We start from the raw sequence: 21,572 nt of genomic DNA, 5'->3' as shown, positions 1-21,572 counted from the left end.
AGCGCTGAAAACTATAATCCATTGACTTATTTGTTTATTGCGGGGGGTGGTGGGGGGTAGCTTGAGAGGAGGAGCAGAGAGAGAGAGAGAGAAAGAGAGAGAGAGAATCCCAAGCAGGCTCCTCACTGTCAGTACAGAGCCCAGTGCGGGCTTGATCTCATGAACTGGGAGATCCTGACCTGACCTGAGCTGAGATCAAGAGTCGGATGTTTAACCAACTGTGCCCCCACCCCTCCGCCCCGGGCACCCCAGCAGTGAGTGTTTCAAAGTGTAAGTCAGGTTATGGGACTCCCCTACTCACAGCTATAGCTACTTCCCGCCTCTCTTATAGTAGGAGCTCATCCTTCCAAAGGTCTGCAGGACCCTGGTGGCCCTTCCAGCACCTCGCTTATTGGCCTCCTTGCTATTGGTAGAACACGCTCAGCATCTTCAGGGAGGTGCTGTGTCCAGATGGATCTGTAGGGCACCTTCACTGGCTTGAGCTTTCTGCTCTCATGTCGCTTTATCCATGACATCTACCCTGGTCACTACATAGATCCCTATCCTCAAATACTTTCTGTTTCCTTTACCTTGCTTAAGTTTTCTCCATAGGGCATATCATCTGTTGTACAATACAGCTATTTCATTTGTTTTTTTTTTTTTTTAATGATTGTTTATTTGAGAGAGAGAGAGAGAGACAGAGTGCAAGTGGGGGAGGGGCAGAGAGAGAAGGAGACACAGAATCCGAAGCAGAATCCAGGCTCTGAGCTGTTGGCACAGAGCCCGGCATGGGGCTCGAACTCACAAACCGCGAGATCATGACCTGAGCCGGAGTTGGACGTTTAACTGACTGAGCCACCCAAGAACCCCTCTTTGTTTCTTTTTATGCTGTGTTCCTTCTATCACTCAAATCTTTCCATGAGGACAGGCTTTCGCCTATTTAGTTCCCTGCTCTACCGTAAACACAAGCACCGAATCCCATAGCTTGAAAACAGCACAACAGATGGGTTATAGTCCTTCGCTCTTTTCTTGACTTGACCCATATAGCTTGACAGGGTGACTGACACATTGTGGAGTTTACTGTGAATATGTCAGAGATTCATCTCTTTACTTTCTTAGTGCTTGCTTCTTTGTTTATTTTTAAAATTAAGGCTTTACCATTCAAGTAGAGTCTCATTTTATGGGAAATACAGGTTAACTCTCAAGTTCAGGATATAACCAAGTGGGACGAGTTGCCCTCTCTTCGTAGAGGAGCCAGAGATGGGGAAGCAGCTGGAATGGGGAGAGGTAACCGTCACTGTCATGTGTTATGTACTAATTAGGGGTTCTCTGATGTGCTCATGATCCTCTCTCTATCCAGCTATCCAAGGTTGGTAGAAAATAAAAATCCTCCTTTCCCAGGATAACTATTAAAGGGTTTCCTTCAAGACCCTTTAAAAAAAAGTCCTTTTGGGGCACCTGGGTGGCTCAGTCAGTTAAGTGTCCGACTCTTGATCTCAGCTCAGGTCTTGATTCTCAGAGTCATGAGTTCAAGCCCCACATTGGGCTCCATGCTAGGCTTTTTATTTTTTATTATTTTTTTCTTTTTTGGGGTTTTTTGTTTTGTTTTGTTTTTTGAAGAGGTCTATGAGTCTATAAGAAAGGACCAGTTTTATTTTTGTTTCAAATGCAACATTCTGTTGGTAGTGTCTGAGCCTTGCTTTTATTGGATGTTTTCTAGTTTAATTATTCTACAGGTGGATGTTTAGGTTGTCAACGTCACCTTGTTCGTTGTAGCCCTGGGGATGGCATTACTGGGTAACATGCATGTTTCTGTAGGACACCTTTCCACGTGTGAAATTGGTGGTCTCAAGGACAGATGTATTCTCCCTTGTAATCGATTCTGACAAATTGCTCTCCAAAAAATTGTAATTTACCTTCTCACCCAGTGTGAGAGGTCCTATTTTTTTTCTCATCCTTGGAGATAATCCTGTTTTTAAAAATTTTGTCAACTAAGAAGTGAAAAAGTCATCTTAATCGTTGTTTCGATTCATTCTTCCTTGATTACCGCTGAGGATGTTTCTTTCAGAAGTTGATATATGTTTGTATTTTTTTGCATAAAACTGTCTACTTCTATTATTCACTCCTTTAAAAAATTGGTTTACCTTTTTCTAAATGGAACCAAAGATGTGCTCTATTTGTTGTATTATGGAAATGCATTTTTTTAATGTTTATTTATTTTTTATTTTTGAGAGAGAAAGTGTGGGGGAGGAACAGACAGAGAGGGAGACAGTATCGGAAGCAGGCTTTGTGCTGACAGCAGAGAGCCTGACAAGGGGCTCAAACTCATGAACTGTGATAAAATGACCTGAGTTAAAGTTGGATGCTCAACCGACTAAGCCACCGAGGCACCCCTAGATATAGAATCTTAAATCTGTTATATAGCAAATACTTACTCCCAGTCTATTTCTTAGCAAATACATTCTCCCAGTCTGTTTCTTTTCTTTTCCTTTTTTTTTTTTTTTTAAGTTTTTATTTATTTTGAGAGAGAAAGAGAGAGAGAGAGAGAGAACAAACAAGCTGGGGAGGGGCACAGAGAGAGGGAGAAAAAGAATCCTAAGCAGACTCTGCACTAACAGCTCAGAGCCCGATGTGGGGCTCAAACTCGCAAACGGTTGGATTATGACCTGAGCCGAAATCAAGAGTCTGATGCTTAACTGACTGAGCCACCCAGGCACCTACTTCCGGTCTGTTTCTTATCTCAACTTTTCTTTTTTTGGTTGTTTATTACTATTTCATTGTGTCTTTTTTTTTTTTTTTTGTAGTTAAATTTTTTTTTTTCTCTTTTGCTTTCTCTCCAAACCCAGCCCTTTTTGATCTCCTCTATGCTGTCACCCACAGTGCTCTGATGGTATTTTAAGTTAAACTTCTAATGCTGTATTTAGCTGTGACATATATTGTTTCTCACCCAAAATCGATGGCATCAGTTCTCATGTCCCATGACCATTTTACTTAAGAAGAAATAATTTAGGGGCCCCTGGGCGGCTCAGTTGGATAAGTGTCCAGCTTTGGCCAAGGTCATGATCTCAAGTTTCGTGAGTTCCAGCCCCACATTGGGCTCGCTCCACTTCAGATGCCCTGTCCCCCTCCTTCTGCCCCTCTCCTGCTTGCACGTGCGCTCGCTCTCTCTCTCTCTCTCTCAAAAATAAATAAATGTTAAAAAAAGAAGAAGAAATAATATATTTAAAAAGTAAAGCACATAAAAATTAAACCTTACCTTGTCTGCTTTTTACAGGTCACATCAGTAAAGCACCAGCTAGAAAAAAATTTGGAAGAGTTCAAGCAAAAGTTCTGCAGAACCGAACAGGCGTTGCAGGCGAGTCAGATGCAGGAAAATGAGCTGAGGAGAAGCAGTGAAGTAAGTGAGGCGTAGATGAGTATTTATCAACTTTTCTAAGTGGAAAGAAACAAAACTGGTGATGGGATGGATCATGTAGATCCCCTTTCCAAGGGTTGGCTTTTGAGCCTATTAAAAACGTTGTGGAAAGTCCTAGGTTTAAACAAAAGCAACGACAGATGAGGGATTTCTAGATTTAAAATTCTTGCAAAAACAAGTAATCATCAGTTGTTGCCCCAACTTCCAGAGTCACGTTGGGCATGTGCAAGACTGTCAGTGTCTTTCTTGGGAAATTCATTCTTGTTACACGAAATGGTGGATGAAGTTTCTCCAGTGGTGTGGACACGAGGAGAGCACGCTGATGATGTGGGATTTTACTCGTACTGACTTTAATTTGGCTTTTGTATTTGGTGGTCTGGAGTTTATCTTAAAGGGTTCATTTGAGAACCATTTAGGGACAGTTAATAGATTGAAACAACTTGAATAGAGCCATAAATCAGCACAAAGAAGCATAGCAGAACAGTAGAAGTTTCTTTTCTATCAAATAATGTCACAGGAAAGCATTTTTCCCACTTCTTTAAATCTTTTGTGATCATTTTTTAGACTAAAGATTTTTTTTAGAAAGAGTTTTTTTATTAATATTTTTGATGTTTATTTTTGACAGAGAGAGAAAGAGTGAGTAGGGGAGGGGCAGAGTGAGAGGGAGACATAGAATCTGAAACAGGCTCCAGGCTCTGAGCTGTCAGCAAAGAGCCTGACACAGGGCTCGAACTCAGGAACGGCGAGATCGTGACCCAAGCTGAAGTTGAACAAACGCTTGACCGACTGAGCCACCCAGGAGCCCCTTTTTCAGAAAGAATTCTGCATAAAGGATATTTATTTATGCAGATGAGGAAACTCTAAATGTATTCATCCCCACAGCTTGGAAGAGTGTATCATGGTTGTGAAATCAGAACATCTGTCAGTAGCAGAGAGGTGATTGTTAAAGCAGGGGGCCTCAGAGGGGTAATGCTGTTGGGGACAGGAGGCCCCGGCTCCAGCAGCCCAAGTGGAAGAAAACTTGATGTCAGATGATGCTTTCATCAGAGAACGATTTCAAATGGAAGTGTTTGTTTCAGCAAAACAAATGTTTGCCTTTTGGCCAGTGGGGACCAACCAACAGATGCTTCTGCTAACATTTCCACAGGCAGACTGGCACCGAACCCTTCCCCCTGTGAGCTTTCCTTCCAGCCAGAAACTCTCCCGCGACTCCACTGGCTGCCTGGTGGAAACATTTTGTAAAAGCAATCGTCTGGTTAAGAGGGTCCAAACACTGTTCTTTTGGCCAAGGCGCGGTGGTGGGCTGGACATTGTCTTGCAGGTGTTTCAGAAGACACGTGGAGACCCCCACAGCTGTAGAGCTGTCCACCGTGCACTCTGGCCTGTTAATGCAGTTAAATGCATTTCACGTTGCACCTAGATTTCCTTGATTTTGGTTGTCCGGTGCAAATGCCTAGCACAGGGCTAGGGGATGCATGTAGTATTTGCCTTAATTTACGTTTGTGGGTATGTGTCTTCTTTTGAGGATGATGTCAAGAATGCAAAGGGTTTAGCTATCCCTTGCACTTTGCTTTGGGATTGGCATTAGAAAAGTGACTTACCCAGTAAGTTATAGTCTGCACTATAACTTAGTAGCAGAACGATAGCTTTAGAGTCAGGAAGATCTGGGACTGCATCGTTTTCTGCCACTTCCCTGCTCTGTGACCTTAGGACAGCGACCTAGCCTTTCTGAGTCTGACTTTGCTCATCTGCATGTAGGGAGGACTAAATAATACCCTTTCCTTTTGCAAGCTGTATTAATGATTGAATTTTGGATGGAAAGTGCTTAGATGGTCAACGGCTGTGACCGTCTGATGTGCCCACTGTTTGCTCTCACCTGTAGGCACAGAAAGTGATGAGCAAGGGACAGTGCATTTGAGATTTCTCACATTAAACATATTGCCCGTCCTGTTCCTCTAGCACTCTGGTAGCTTTTTCGGTATCGAACTCTAAGTGCAAACACACCTCGCATGCTTAGAGGTTTTGGGTGCTGAGATAATGTGACAGTTGTACTGAAATTTTCCTTGTCTGCATTTAGTAAACAGACATGCTGCTCACAATGAGAAGATATCAGTAGAGAAATGTGATTAAATGGCCCAATCAATGGCCAAATTCAGATCTAGTGTCAATGTGAAAGGAGGCTTTGGGTAAGCTGCTCATCCCACACCCCAAGGCCAGCCTGCTAGCATTGGGGTGAGGCAATAAAATAGCATCATTCGGTAACCAGGATGAGGGATCACTTGCCTAGGGACCTTCCTGAGCACTGGGATCTGTATGACATCGGTTCTCGAAGGAGCTTGGTCTGGCAGACAAGAATGGTGAGGTGGGAAGGGCAAAGAACATCCTCTGCATCCATCCCCGGTTCATGGTATAGACTTCACCGCAGCAGGGGACATGTTAAGCTCCATTCATGGATGGGATCATGAAATGCCACACAGTAACTGAAATTTGTTTTGTCTGGCCCTGGGAAACGATGCTTCCCTTGCTGCTCCTAAAACTGAAGTTGATCTGGGTGGAATTGCTTGCTAAGCTCTAATGCTGGCTTGTGGTTATAGGGATTTGTGTTGTGTTTTTCTAGACTAGTGCCCAATTTTGCAAATCATTTGAGGACATAAGAGATGCCTAGGAGAATACATCCTTGTATGCCGAACTCATTGTTGATAATGAGCTACCCAATCAAGTCCTAAGTGGCTGTGGCCTCACAGAAAACTAATTGCTGATGGATGGCAGCCTACAGAGCCATTTTCAGATGTTCATTTTCCAAATTTGGGCCTTTTGAAATTCTTGGGTTGGTCATAGCCATAGTATTATAAGCCTGCTGGGTCCCAGGATTGGCTGAACATTTTGTTAGAAACAAATATTTACGGAGCTAATGCCAGAAGAGAGAAAGACATGTTAATCTTTCCATTGAGCTTACTATTCATTTAAATGCCCCCAGTTATGGACAGAGATAGATAGAGACCAACAGATACATGAACATCCAGTTGCCCCCTTCCTTCTCTTTTCTCCTTCTATTTACCTTGCTTCCTTCTATTGGGGATGCCCCCAGCTTTGCACACAGCGTCTTCGCAGCCTTCTTGCCCCACCTCTAGGTGCGGATGCCAGTCGACTTGATTACTTTTTTAGGGTAAGCAAATATTTCATAAGTTGCCCAATAAAAATGCGAAGTCAACCCAGGTGGCGAAACTCTAGTTACTCTTTTTTTTTTTTTAATTTTTTAAAGTTTGTTTATTTTTGAGAGAGAGACAGAGAGGGGGAGGGGCAGGGAGAGAGAGGGAGAGAGAGAGAATGTCAAGCAGGCTCCATGCTGTCAACGCAGTGCCCAATGTGGGGCTCGAACTCACAAACCATGAGAACCTGACCTGAGCCAAAACCAAGTCAGACGCCTAACCGACTGAGCCACTCAGGCGCCCCAAAACTCTAGTTACTCTTTTACGTTGAACTGATTCAGCTAATCTTAGCATGGATCTTGCAGATCTAGCTGCTGTCGAATTTGGGGAAGAAATGCTAATAATAATGCTCCATTACCCTTGTTAAAGTGCTTTAAGGTAGTTTTCCTGTCACATCTGTGATCTCATTTGAGTGGTGATTATTCTGAGCCCGGAGAGCAAACAAGCGATGATAATTTCTGTAGTTTAACGATGCTCGTTCAAGTCCTCGACACCCGTGCGCCTTCATGGTCACTCTTGACAGAATTTAACGCTGACTGGTGCAAGTGTTAGCCTCTCTGTCTTGAGATCAGTCGGAGCCTCCCGTCAGCCCTGATTGATCTCTTAATTTGGTAGAGCGTCCATTTAACTCATGGAGGGGAGGCAGGATTGGGGCAAGGGAGCCAGAGGAGCGTAACTACAACAGGTTCTGTCTTGTTCTGAAGATGAAATGAACATATATGCACGAACACAGCAGCTGCCAGCAAGTTTTCAAGCACTCTCCACTAGCCAGATTCTCCCTCTTCTTGCATTTGGCTTTGCTGCCTAGGTACCCATCTGCTGGTAGTAACCAGGCTGATAATTGAAGGCAACTTTCCAACACAGCCTTGCCAAGACCATCTGTTTTCTAACAGTGCTGTTGGGTTTTGGAAGATGGGTCTTAATTGTTTCTTTAAGATTCAAAAATTCCCCTTTCTTCTCAGAGGGGTATTTTTGAAGTGCAATTAAAAAAAAAAAAAAAAAAAAAGGTAGCCTTATGAAATGTTTTTCCCCCTAAGGATGTGAGGCACTTGATTCCGTCGGTTTTTAACAACCTATGCCGATTCCCTGCGGTCCAGAGGGTGGCATATAATATAGGTGGAGATACTTACCAGCGATGCAGTCACTGACAGTTGAAAAACAGATTGAAGAATATGAACAGAGGATTTATTATGTTGACGCACAAGTCTTACGTGGTTGATAAGCAGTAGCGGTTTTATTTGGCATATAAATAAATGATGCTTGTTTTTAAGATTCAAAAATAGGGGGCGCCTGGGTGGCTCAGTCGGTTAAGCATCCGACTTCGGTTCAGGTCATGATCTCACAGTCTGTGAGTTCGAGCCCCGTGTCGGGCTCTGTGCTGACCGCTCAGAGCCTGGAGCCTGTTTCAGATTCTGTGTCTCCCTCTCTCTCTGACCCTCCCCCGTTCATGCTCTGTCTCTCTCTGTCTCAAAAATAAATAAACGTTAAAAAATATATATATATTAAAAAAAAGATTCAAAAATAGGCCCAACTCCATGGAATGGACACGCATATGAGTCTCTGCTACTTTTTTGTATGGCTCCTTCACCTAATCAGGTACCCAGAGAACCAGATTCCCCCATCTAGAATTCATTCTTCCTTCCGTGTACCTGCCCTCTGATTTCCCATAGCATACTTCACCTCTTTGTAGTACTTAGCGGATCCTGGTGTGAACTAAGTGATTGGTATCAAATCCTCCCCCGCCAGGGGAAGACCTACCCTGAGGGCCAAAGACTCTTCTCTTATTTATATTTGTGTCTTTGACAACACCCTTTCCAGCATCTTGCACACTGCTGATTTTCTTGGTAAACACTAAGACATCCTCGTTACAGTGAGCCTTAAGATGGTTTTCCAATGAAAAGTAAGAAATTTGTCATGTGAAGTTTTCAGTTCGTTAGCATATCAGATCTTTGCAAAGAGGTATTGGATCATTCAGGTGTGATAGGAACTTGGAGCTTGTGTCTTCGAGGATCTTCTAAGTAGGATTCTCCTTTTGAGGTCACTCTTGAGCCAGCATGGGGACATCCAGAAAGTTCAAAGAGGTCTATTTCTTTGAAGGAAAAAGATTATTGTCAGTTTTGGGTTTTGTGCTTTTGAGTTCTATTCATAAAATCATCTGATTGAAGTAAGAATGTCTAACTTCATTAGGTGCACAAAGGGAAAGTGAGATTCCTCCCCAGCGAGGTACACAAGTGGTCCCATTTGGGACCCATATATGGCAGAAGTCATAACTAGCTTGAGTCGTTTTGATTATAACCAATTAAATGTGTGCTTTAGGAAGCGAAGAAGGAAAACAGCCTCCTTAAGAGTCAGTCTGAGCAAAGGGCCAGAGAAGCCTGCCACCTGGAGGAAGAACTGAGGAAGGCCAAACAGAGTTTGAGTCAGAGCCAGAACTTCGCAGAAGAAATGAGGGGTAAGTACACTTAGCGTTTGGAGTTCTATTTCCATTAAAAAAAGTTTGTTTATTTATTTTGAGAGAGAGAGCGAGCACATGGGTGAGCCGGGGGAGGGGCAGAGAGAGGAGAGAGAGAATCCCAAGCAGGCTCCGCACTGTCAGCACAGAGCCTGATGCGGCACTTGATTTTGCAAACCAGGAGGTCATGACCTGAGCCGAAATCAAGAGCCAGATGCTTCATTGATTAAGCCACCCAGGCACCCCTGGAGTTATTTTTCTAAGCTGATGTCCTATGAGGGAGGATGGATGGCTTTAGAAACGTTTTTCAGTTTTCCCGTATATCCTCCCAGAAAGATGTCTGTGGTTGATGTGGAGAAAGTTTTCTCTCTCCTACCTTTTGGTTTCAGAGTGATAGTTGGACATTGTTTTATTGGAACACATTGAGTCCCAAACTGCCTGGTTTCTCAGCACTTTGAAACCAGAAAGGTAAATATTCTCCACACAAAAGTAAATTGTCAGTGTTGTCTCTCACCCCAGAGTGCTATTCTTTGTGTCTCAAGTGTGTTTATTCGTTTTATTCAGACAGCTCATCTTCTCGCTCGATATCATTTCCCAGATGATGGACAAATTCAATACGTGTTTTCCCAGCTCTTAATGACCATTGTTTTTTGATGACTTACTTGACTGAGTGATTTTATTTCCTCACTTTCTGTATAGACACAGGATTATGCTGCACACACCACATGAATCCACCATTTCACATTTATTTGTACATACGTATGTCTTTTTACTTACATTAATTTTCTCAGCCGGGTATTTGCACCTCTAGGATTTCTTTCAACCTCCCCTGTGAAATATGTGTCACGCTCCTCTATGACTATTTTCCCATTTATTTATTTATTTATTTATTTATTTAAAATGTTTATTTAGGGGCACCTGGGTGGCTCAGCCAGTTGAGCGTCTGACTTTTGCTCAGGTCATGATCTCGCGGTTTGTTGAGTACGAGCCCCGCATCGAGCTCAGTGTTGACAGCTCAGAGCCTGGAGCCGGTTTCGGATTCTGTATCTCCCTCTCTGTCTGCCCCTCCTCTGCTCTCTCTCTTGCTCTCTCTCTCTCTCTCTCTCTCTCTCTCTCTCTCAAAAATAAATAAACATTAAAAAAAATAGAAAAAAATGTTTACTTATTTTGAGAGAGGGAGGGAGGGAGGAAGAGAACCCCAAGAAGGTGCTGCATTGTCAGTGCAGAACCCAACACAGGGCTCCTCGTCACGAACCGTGAGATCATGACCTGAGACGACATCAAGAGTTGAATGCCCAACCGACTGAGCCACCCAGGCACCTTGACTGTTTTCTCTTTTAAATTCTGATCTCCCTCAGACAGCTTTCAGTTATTCCACAGCAGTGGGTAAAAATGTCAGTCTTCATCTTTCTTGAAAGAAAACTGTAAGAAAAGGAAGGGCGAGGGCACTTTTCAGTGTTGGTCACCAGTATCCTTGTTTGAGGGCCTCACAAGTGAAGTGGAGTGAGAACCTTTGTGGTGCTGTCTTCATGAGCCATCAACTCTCAGCAGGTAGACTGAGATTAAACACGTTAAAACTAGGAATTTTTTTCCCTTTAGTGTAACAACTGAGTTTATAATACATGCTAGCTTTATCATCTACCGTTGAGATTCTCTTTACTCGCCCTCAGTGTACTTGAACGTGAAGCCTTCCCATCACTTGGCATGAAGGCTTTGCAATGAGTGCTTTGAATGAAACCACTACCATTGTTTCCAACTAGGAGGGGCCTGTGGGTAGATGTGAGTTACTAGGCAGAAAAGAAGGTGGCAGTGGAGCCTGGAAAATCTTCCATTTGATTCTCCCACTCATAGACACTTAACTGTGAGGGGCTGGGATGTGGGTAACATTGTTTCTCAATAGTACTCACGCAGAGGCCTTGAGAAGTACTGGCGTATAGCATCATTTATTCTTTTGTACTAAGCCTATGGATTTTGGCTAAAATGGTGGAATAGTTACTCACTTTTCTGGAAAATGGGAATTATTCTGTAGTGAAGTAGGCTATTTACATTTCAGTGCTGCTCTTCTCAGAGCTTTCTTTCTTTCAATAAGCATTTCAGAAGGGAAAAAATACACATATACATAAACACATACAAAGGAAAAAAAGTTTCAAGTACTTAAGAAAATAACCCCTGGGAATGCAAGCTGGTGCAGCCACTCTGGAAAACAGTATTGGAGGTTCCTCAAAAAACTAAAAATAGAACTACCCTATCACCCAGCAATTGCACTACTAGGCGTTTATCCAAGGGATACAGGTGTGCTGTTTCGAAGGGACACATGCACTCCCATGTTTAGAGCAGCACTATCAACAATAGCCAAAGTATGGAAAGAGCCCAAATGTCCATCGATGGATGAATGGATAAAGAAGATGCGGTGTGTGTGTACACACACACACACACACACACACACACACACACAAATGGAGTATTATTGAGCAATCAAAAAGAATGAAATCTTGCCATTTGCAACTACGTGGATCGAACTGGAGGGTGTTAATTAAGCTAAGCGAAATTAGTCAGAGAAAGACAAAAATCATATGACTTCACTCATATGAGGACTTTCAGAGACAAAACAGATGAACATACGGGAAGAGAAACAAAAATAATATAAAAACAGGGAGAGGGACAAAAACATAAGAGACTGTTAAATATGGAGAACAAACAGAGGGTTACTGGAGGGGTTGTGGGAGGGGGGATGGGCTAAATGGGTAAGGGGCACTTAAGCATCTACTCCTGAAATCATTGTTGCACTGCATGCTAACTAATTTGGATGTAAATTTAAAAAAAAATTAAATTAAAAAAATAACCCCTTGCTGTTTTATGCAATAACACTTTATTAAGCTGCTTAGAAAGAAGATGAACAAACGTATTACATCCTTATAAGGACCATTTTCTCACTGTCTTTATACAATCTCAGATAATGATCAGCTGATCTACTTTCCAAACAATAATGCCAGTTTTTACAGGGCTTGAGAAGCTGTGTGGATTTTTTTTTTTTAAGTTTATTTATTTATTTTTGAGAGAGAAAGAGAATCCCAGTCAGGCTCCATGCTGTTAGTGCAGATTCCAATGCAGAGATCCATCTCATGAACGGTGAGATCATGACCTGAGCCAAAATCAAGTGTTGGACACTTAACCAACTGAGCACCCAGGCACCCCATGTTTGGATTTTTTTTAGTAGTTTGGAATTCTTGTAGAATATTTATTAAAAACATGACAACTTAAACTTTTTTTTTTTTTTTTTTAATAGCTAAGAATGCCTCTCAGGAAACCATGTTAAGGGATCTTCAAGAAAAAATCAATCAGCAAGAGAATTCCTTGACTTTAGAGAAACTGAAGCTTGCCTTGGCTGATCTGGAAAAGCAACGAGATTGTTCTCAAGACCTTTTGAAGAAAAGGGAGCATCACATTGAACAACTGAATGATAAGTTAAGCAAAATGGAGAAAGAGTCTGAAGCTTTACTGATTGCTTTGGCGTTAAAAAAGAAAGAATATGAAGAATTGAAAGAAGAGGGAACTCTGTTTGCTCGTTGGAAAAGTGAAAAAGAACAGCTTCTAAGTCAGCTGGAGTCAGAGAAGGGAAGCTTGCAGAGTAAACTTCATCACTTGGAAACTTGTCTCAAGACACAACAAATAAAAAGCCACGAATACAATGAGAAAGTAAGAACACTGGAGATGGAAAGCGAAAATCTGAATGTTGAGATCAGAAACCTTCACAATGTGATAGACAGCAAGACTGTGGAGGTGGAGACACATAAACAAGCTTACGTAGAACTACAACAGAAAGCCGAGCTCTCGGACCAGAAACATAAGAAGGAAGTAGAAAACATGTGCTTGAAAGTATCTCAGCTTACCCGGCAAGTTGAAGATCTAGAGCACAAACTTCAGTTAGTGTCGAGTGAAGTAACAGACAGAGACCAGCGTTACCAGGACTTGCGTGCTGAATATGAGAGCCTCCGGGATCTGCTGAAATCCAAAGATGCTTCTCTGGTGACCAGTGAAGCTCACCAAGGAAATCTTTTGGCCTTTGAACAGCAGTCTGCAATGAATAATTCCTTTGCAAATATTCTTGGAGAACAAAGAAACACACCTTCAGGAAGGAGCAAATGCCAGTTAGAAGCAGACCATAGCCCCAAAAGTTCAGCCAGCTTACAAAATCGAGTCATTTCTCTTGAATTTTCATTAGAGTCTCAAAAGCAGATGAACTCAGATCTGCAAAAGCAGTGTGAAGAGTTGGTGCAAATCAGAGGAGAAATAGAAGACAATCTCATCAAAGCAGAGCAGATGCATCAAAGTTTTGTGGCTGAAACAAGTCAACGCATTAGTAAGTTACAAGAAGACACTTCTGTTCATCAGAACGTATTTGCTGAAACTTTAGTTGCCCTGGAGAACAAGGAAAGAGAGTTCCAACTTTTGAATGAAAAATTAGAAACTGAGCAAGCAGAGATTCAAGAATTAAAAAAGAGCAACCATTTACTTCAAGAATCTCTAAAGGAGCTACAGCTTTTGTCTGAAAGCCTGAGCTCAGAGAAGAAGGAAATGAGTGCTGCCATTTCTCTAAACAGAAAAGAAATTGAAGAGCTGACCCAAGAGAATGAGACCCTCAAGGAAATTAATGCAACCTTAAGTCAAGAGAAGATTAACTTACTCCAAAAAAGTGAGAGTTTTTTAAACTGTATAGACGAAAGAGACAAGAGCATTTCAGAGTTATCCAATCAGTACCAGCAAGAAAGACTTATTTTACTACAAAGATGTGAAGAAACAGGACGTGCACTTGAGGATCTTAGTGAAAAATATAAAGCAGCTCAAGAAAAGAACTCTGAGTTAGAATGCTTGCTAAGTGAATGCACCAGGGCTTGTGAAAATAGAGAACATGAACTGGAGCACCTAAAGGAAGCATTTGCAAGGGAACACCAAACATTTGTAACAAAATTAGCGTTAGCCGAAGAAAGAAACCAGAATCTAATACTAGAGTTGGGGGCAGTGCAGCAAGATCTGAGATCGGAGATTGCGGATATCCAAAACAATTCCAAGAGCGAGGCGGATGGTTTAAAGCAAGAAATCATGACCTTAAAGGAAGAACAGAGTAAGATGCAAAAGGAACTTAATGCCTTATTACAAGAGAAAGAGCACCTGCTGACGTTAACGGAGATGAAACAAGAGCATCAGATTCTAGAATCAGAACCAATTAGCGACTCTATGAAAGGAGAGAGTGACATAAATGAATGCCATGTTCAGCTTCCGATGGATCTCCAAGTTGAAGATCCCCCTCTAGACTGTTATAATGCACAGTTGGTACAGTCAGGAGCTAAGATGAGAAGGAGGGAATTCAAACTTCAGGAAAGTGAGAAGGAGAACGAATGCCTACAGACAATTAGAGTAGAATTAGACACGGGAAACGTGCAACGAGACACTCAGTCCCAAGAACTTAGTGGCCCCGAAGACTGCGCCGTAGACACAGAAGGAAAGTATGTTTCTGGGCTTCATGAGTTTTCAAGTCAGAATGACAATGCGCATCTGCAGTGCTCTCTACAAACAGCAATGAGCAAGCTGAGTGAGCTAGAGAAAATGTGCGAAACACTGCAGGTCGAAAAGCTTGAGCTAATATCTGAGCTGAACGACTCAAGATCAGAATGTATCACAGCAGCTAGTAAAATGGCAGAAGAGGTGGAGAAACTAGTAAATGAAGTTAAAATACTAAATGATGAACACGGTCTTCTCCAAGGCGAGTTAGTGAAAGAAACGGCAGAAGGTGAACTTGGTGAACAACAAAATGAGCAGAAATGTGCGTCCTTAAATCCTTTGAATGACAGTAATTGCTATGAGCACTTGACGCTCTCAAACAAAGAAGTTCAAATGCACTTTGCTGAATTACAAGAGAAACTCTCATCTTTACAAAGCGAACACAAAATTTTACACGATCAGCACTGTCAAATGAGCTCTAAGATGTCAGACCTACAGTCTTATGTGGACACGTTAAAGGCTGAAAATTCGGTCTTGTCCACAAGTCTGAGAAACTTCCAAGGTGACTTGGTAAAGGAAGAGATGCCAGGACCCCAGGAAGGGCATTTTCTGTCATTGTCTTTCTCTCGTATGACTGACAGCCCTGGTCTTACAAGTTTGGGAGAATCCTCTTTTTGCAAAGATCTTTTAGACCAGACAGGGGAAACATCTCTGTTGAATAATTTGGTCGGGAATCTTTCAGCCAACCAGTGTAATGTAGAAGAAGGATCTCGCTGCAGTCTGGAGGAGGAGAATCTGACCAAGAAAGAGATTCTGTCCACCCCCGTGAAGAGTGTCGAAGAACTTGAGATCCTCTGTCAGATGTACCTGCAATCCCTCAAAAAGCTAGAGGACAAAATTGAAAGTCAGGAGATTACGAAAAATAAGGAAATTGAAGAGCTCGAGCAGTTACTAAGTTCTGAAAGGAAAGAGCTCGACTGTCTTAAGAAGCAGTATTTGTCAGAAAATGAACAGTGGCAACAGAAGCTGACAAGTGTGACCGTGGAGATGGAGTCCAAGTTGGCAGCAGAAAAGAAACAGACCGAACACCTGTCACTTGAGCTCGAAGTCGCCCGGCTTCAGCTACAAGGTCTGGACTTAAGTTCTCGGTCCTTGCTCTGCACCGACATAGAAGATGTAAGTACATGGGATTTACATGCCCTTTCTTTAGCTACATGCCCGGTAGGCACTCAGTAAATGTTTGTGGAATTGAAATCTACACTAAATTGAACTTAAAATATTTTTAGAGCTCCAGGGTATAAAAACAAAATATACCAAAGTTTGTTTTTGTTTTTAAAAACATTTTTTAATGTTTACTAATTTTTGAGACAGAGACAGACAGAGCATGAGTGAGGGAGGGGCAGACAGAGAGAGAGAGAGAGAGAGAGAGAGAGAGACAGAATCTGAAGCAGGCTTCAGGTTCTGAGCTGTCAGCACAGAGCCTGACGCGGGGCTCAAACTCACCGTGAGATCGTGACCTGACCAGATGCTCAACTGACTGAGCCACCCGAGAGCTTCTTGTATTTGTTCTTTAAACAAAGCACAACTTTAGAAAAATGAGTAAACCTGATTGTGGGGCAATGGCGGTGGTGGGGGGGAAGATGTAAATTTCTGTAGTGATTCCACTTAAGCACATATATGGGAAATTAATAAAGTTGTTTTTAGAAGTCTTCTGGAGAAAATTAATATTATAGAGCCAGAAAGTCATCTTCAGAACTCGTATGTGTTTTCACTCTTTGTGAGTAATAAACCACACTTAAATATTAAATTAGAGCTAATGGATGACAATATGATAGGAATTTTATAGTTTCTTACCCTTTTCAGACTATTTTAATGTTACAGAGTTAAAGTCATAAAACTAAATGCAGGAGTTTGTTACACATTACTGAATAATTTTCTTAACAATTTTCTCTGATGCAAATCTATGATTTGTTATCAGTCATTTAAAGAGCCATCTCTTTCGTTTTGGAATATGAAATCATTTAGTCATAGCTTCGTCCTTTCTAGTCTACCAGCTAGCCTAGTAATGCTGTACGGTTGACAAGGCTCACCTGATTCCCTCGGTAGGGTAGGGAGGGCAGGTGGTGTGGTGGCCACCATAGTGGTCATAGCAGCAGATCCCGGTTTTACAGATGAGAAGATGGTGAAGTCCAGACATGTGATTTATCCAAGAGTATAGATAGTGAGCGCTGGCTCTGTGGTTACGTCCTTGGGATGGGGGGGAGCTGTTCATGAAACCTCTCAGTGAAGGGTGTCGTAAATGCTGAAGATGGAAGCTGAACATTTTATGAGGAACTTGTTAGCTCGCTGGTAATCACAAAAATAAATTTTATATTTAGGCTACCAAGAATATTTCTAGCAAGAAAAAAATTATGAAATTTAATTATGTTGCAATTTAGACCAAATAACTGATCTGAAGGGCTTATCTTCATGATAAATACCTTACCCAGTGCCTTGCCTGTGGCTAAACTTACCAAATGTTAAATTGCATTGGATATTTGGATGGAGAGAGGAGAATGGGATGGGAAATATGCCATTTGAAGAAATGTGTGTAGCAGAGGCTAGACGCCAGTTTCTATAATAATTAAGCCTCCTTATTCTATATTCCTCCTGAAAAATAAAATGAATTCTCATTGTATATTACAGCTACAGGCTCTCCGGGGTGGAAATGACAGCTGTGACATTAAAGAGTCGGAAGAATGTACTTTGGAAACTAAAGAGAGCACACCAAAGCTTGACACTCACAAGATGTGTGAGAACGGTGTTCAGCAGGACCTCAATCTAGAGATGGAGAAAATAGCCGAGACAGGTGCAGCCCAATTCACAGGAGAATGGTCTAGGGAACAGTCTACAGAAACCAGTTACGAGACCCCAGTAGAAGACAAAACCCCGGGCTGTTCAGAACGCATTTCTCAATTGTCATTTTCTGACCCTAACGCTCTAGTACCGATGGATTTTCTGGAGAATCAGGTCTCCATTCAGAATCTCCAGCTGCAGGTTAGAGAGACATCAAATGAGAATTTGAGGTTACTTCACATCGTAGAGCAACGTGACACAAAAGTTGAAAGTTTGCTAAATGAAATAAAAGAGTTAGACTCAAAACTCGATTTACGGGAAGCACAACTAACCACCAAGACGGAAGCATGTATAGAATTAGAGAAAATAGTTGAGGAACTTAAGAAAGAAAAATCAAATTTAAGTGAAAGACTGGGATCCTGTTCTTGTGACAACCAGGAGTTACACCAGAGAGCAGAGAGTTTGGAAGTCCTCAGTTCTAATTTAGAAGTAGGCACAGATAAATGTTCACATGAAGTTATTGAAGATAATGTAGCCAAGGTGAACAACTGGAGAGAGCGATTTCTTGATGTGGAAAATGAGCTAAAGAGGATCGAATCTGAGAAAGGTAGCATCGAGCATCACGCCCTCTCTGTGGAAGATGCCTTAGAGACAGTTCAAACAGAGAAGCTATATTTAGAACAAGACAGTGAAAATAAGCAGAAAGTTATAGCCTGTCTTGAAGAAGAACTCTCTGTGGTCACCAGTGAGAGAAACCAGCTTCGTGGAGAATTAGATACTTTGTCAAAAGAAAATAAAGAATTGAATCTGATGTCTGAAAAGATGAAGCAGAAAATACAAGAACTCGAATCTCATCAAGGTGAACGTCTACAGCCCCCTGACGTGGCTGGAGCTGAGGTGAAGGATCAAACACACGTCCTTCAGACGTTGCCCTCCAACGTAAGTGAACTGTTGGAAGAGAACGCTTGTCTCCAGGAGCAGCTGCAGAGTTTGGAAAAGGACTCACAGGCCCTATCTTTGGTAAAAGGTGAGCTGGAAATCCAAATCGAACAACTGAATGAAGAGAAAGAATCACTTGTGAGGGAATCCGAAAGCCTGCAGACCAGACTGAATGAATCGGAACACGAAAAGCTGGCCGTCGCCAAGTCCTTGGAGAATGCGCTGATGGAGAAGGGTGAGGTTGCGGTGAGGCTGAGCTCAACGCAGGAGGAAGTGCACCAGCTAAGAAAAGGCATCGAGAAACTGAGGGTTCGCATTGAAGCTGATGAAAAGAAGCAGCTTCACGTCCTGGAGAAACTGAGAGCAAGCGAGCGTAAGACCGATTCACTTCAGGATAAAGTCGAGAACCTCGAAAGAGAACTGCAGATGTCAGAGGAAAACCAAGAGCTGGTGATTCTTGATGCTGAGAATTCCAAAGCAGAGGTGGAGACCCTAAAGGCACAAATGGAATTGATGGCCAAAAGCCTGAAAGATTTGGAATTAGACCTTGTCACGGTAAGGTTCGAGAAAGAAAATCTGATGAAACAACTACAAGAAGAACAGGGTCAGTTATCTGAATTAGACGCATTACTCTCTTCGTGCAAAGGTCTGTTGGAAGAAAAGGAGAAAGAAAAAATAGAGGTGAAAGAAGAATCCACAGCTGCAATGGAGATGCTCCAAACACAACTGAAAGAGCTAAATGAGGAAGTCACAGTCTTGTGTAATGACCAAGAAATCCAGAAGGTCAAAGAACAGAGTCTGGACTCCTCGGCGCAAGAAATCCATCGGCTAAGAAACAGCATTGAAAAGCTGAAAGTCCGCCTCGAAGCCGATAAAAAGGAGCAGCTCCAGGTCTTAGGAAAACTGAAGGAAAGTGCACATCACACCGACCTGCTTAAGAGTAGAGTGGAGAGCCTTGAAAGAGAACTAGAGGCATCAGGGCAAGACCAAGAGCGTGTGATTCTGGAGGCTGAGAATTCCAAAGCAGAGGTAGGGACCCTAAAAGCAAAAATAGAGGAGATGGCCCAAAACCTGAGAGATTTGGAATTAGATCTTGTCCATATGAGGTCAGAAAAAGAAAATGTGACCAAGGAATTACAGAAAGAGCAAGGACGGGTGTCTGAATTAGAAATACTCAGTTCTTCATTTGAAAATCTGTTGCAAGAAAAAGAGCAAGAAAAAGTACAGATGAGAGAAGACTCTAAGATTGTCGTGGAGACGCTTCAAACACAGTTAAAAGAGCTAACTGAGAAAGTGGCAGCTTTGTGTTGTGACCAAGACACCTGGAAGGCCCAAGAACAGAATCTGAGCCGTCAAATAGATGCTCTTGAACACGAGAAGGCTCAGTTGCTGCAAGGCCTTGACGAGGTCAAGAGCAGTTACGTTAGTTTGCAGTCTTCCGCCAATGGCCTCATTCAACAGGTAGAAGATGGCAAACGGAAGCTAGAGAAGAAGGATGAAGAAATCAGCAACCTGAAAAATCAGATTCAGGACCGAGAGCAGCTCATCTCTGAACTCTCCCAGGTGGAAGCAGAACAGCAGCTTTGGAAGAAGCAAAAAGGAGAACTGGAAGATGTGATGGTAGACTTGGAGCAGAAGGTCCAGACGCTGCAATCCAAAAATGATACTTTGCAGGACACCCTGGAAACACTGCAGCATTCTTACAAGGCTCTGGAGAAAGAGCTCGAACTGACAAAAATGGAAAACGTGTCCTTTGTTGAAAAAGTAAGTGGCTTAATCTGTCTACGTTCGAATATGTAGCCATGAGGGAGGGAAGCCGCTGTGTGGATCATGTTTCCTCCTGGACATGTTCACAGTATTGGACCAGACTCTGCAAGGGTTTTTATGTTTGCGGGGCCTTGAACTTTGGGGACACTCAATTGGCTCCAGCTGTAGTCACTCTTTGCTTTGGCACACATTTACATGGGGCGTGTCTGTGGATTAGCCCAGCTTTTCCGTGTGGCAGCTGGACATGGGAGAAGCTTGGGGTTAGGCCTAGTTCTGGTTCTAATCATAGTTCACTTTCTTAGAGTAAGTACATCAGAGTACTAGTTTCCCGGTACCCACCTGGGAGCTACTACCAAGGAGACTATAACCGATACTAGTTAGGCCCCTGCTCTGCTTTTTTGCCTTTATGAGAAGGTACTATCCAAGGTACTGATAGAGGGGTGCCTGGGTGGCTCAGTCAGTTAAGCGTCTGCCTTCGGTTCAGGTCATGATCTCTTGGCTCATGAGTCTGAGTTCCACGTCAGGTTCTGTGCTGACAGCTCAGAGCCTGGAGCCTGCTTCGGATTCTGTGTGTCCCTCTTTCTCTGCCCCTCTCCTACTCATTGCTCGGTCTCTCTCTGTCAAGAATAAATAAACATTTAAAAAAATTTTTAAAAAAAGGTACTGATAGAATTGTAATAAACAGAACCCTCATGCCTCCCAGGGTAGGTCTGGGGGATTTTATGCTTTCACCCTTCTTATATCTTCTCTTTGTGCAGCCTACTGTTCTGTTAGCTGATGGCTAAGGGGCAAGTGTGCCATCAGGGGCCTCAATTATTAATGAAAAATTAAGGTTTTGCCCTCTAGGCTTACGTACTGATCTAGGAAAGTGGTTGCTTCAAATTCAATTTTTATTGGACAACTATTAAAAGCAAAGAGGAGTGTCCAGCAAATGGGATCAATCATGACTCTGTAATATTTTTCAGGAATTTTAAGTTTTGATACAACTTGCAAGAGATGGCAGTTATGATAGAGCTAACTTGGCAAATTCTGCCAGTCCGTTTCAACGCTGAGGGGCAAGTGCAAATGATGGGGCTTTAACTGGTTTTAACTAATCATAGGCATGTTTCTTGAAGATTAGTATGGCATCGGAGGATCAGTGGAGATCCCAGAACTGATAAAAACATAAGACGCTACCTCATACAGTGGTCTCTAATGTTGACGTTTCATACAAATGAATACCCTTACGAGGGATTGTGAGACTTAGTGATGTTATCTTTCCTTGTCGTTGCTCTCCTTATTGCTGTCTTTTTATTAAACCTTGGCCGAGGAAAGGTAAGCTTGCCAGTAGGTTTTAAGGATGGTGGTTGAGTGGATTAGTAAAGGGAGGATTAGCCAGGTTCCATTTTGTTATTGAAGGTGAAAGGGAGTGTTCTGATGTGTTGGATCAGAATGATTAATTTGAGCAAAACCGACGACCCAAAGCAGATCCTAACGA

The 21,572-nt window shown here is 42.4% G+C and overlaps 1 protein-coding gene across 2 annotated transcripts in view; it reads left to right on the top strand.

Moving 5' to 3' along the window:
- The window catches only part of CENPF (centromere protein F), a 62,097-nt gene that overhangs the window by 23,669 nt on the left and 16,856 nt on the right, over window positions 1-21,572 (top strand). For both annotated transcript variants that reach the window (XM_043568972.1, XM_043568971.1), the window contains exons 10-13: window positions 3,254-3,376; window positions 8,920-9,055; window positions 12,342-15,730; window positions 17,240-20,092. In XM_043568972.1, the coding sequence (XP_043424907.1) occupies window positions 3,254-3,376; window positions 8,920-9,055; window positions 12,342-15,730; window positions 17,240-20,092 (6,501 nt within the window). The remainder of the gene's footprint in view (window positions 1-3,253; window positions 3,377-8,919; window positions 9,056-12,341; window positions 15,731-17,239; window positions 20,093-21,572) is intronic.

Source organism: Prionailurus bengalensis, chromosome E4 (assembly GCF_016509475.1).
Source record: "Prionailurus bengalensis isolate Pbe53 chromosome E4, Fcat_Pben_1.1_paternal_pri, whole genome shotgun sequence".
NCBI classification, from domain to species: domain Eukaryota; kingdom Metazoa; phylum Chordata; class Mammalia; order Carnivora; family Felidae; genus Prionailurus; species Prionailurus bengalensis.
This window is presented reverse-complemented; position numbering and strand designations above follow the sequence as displayed.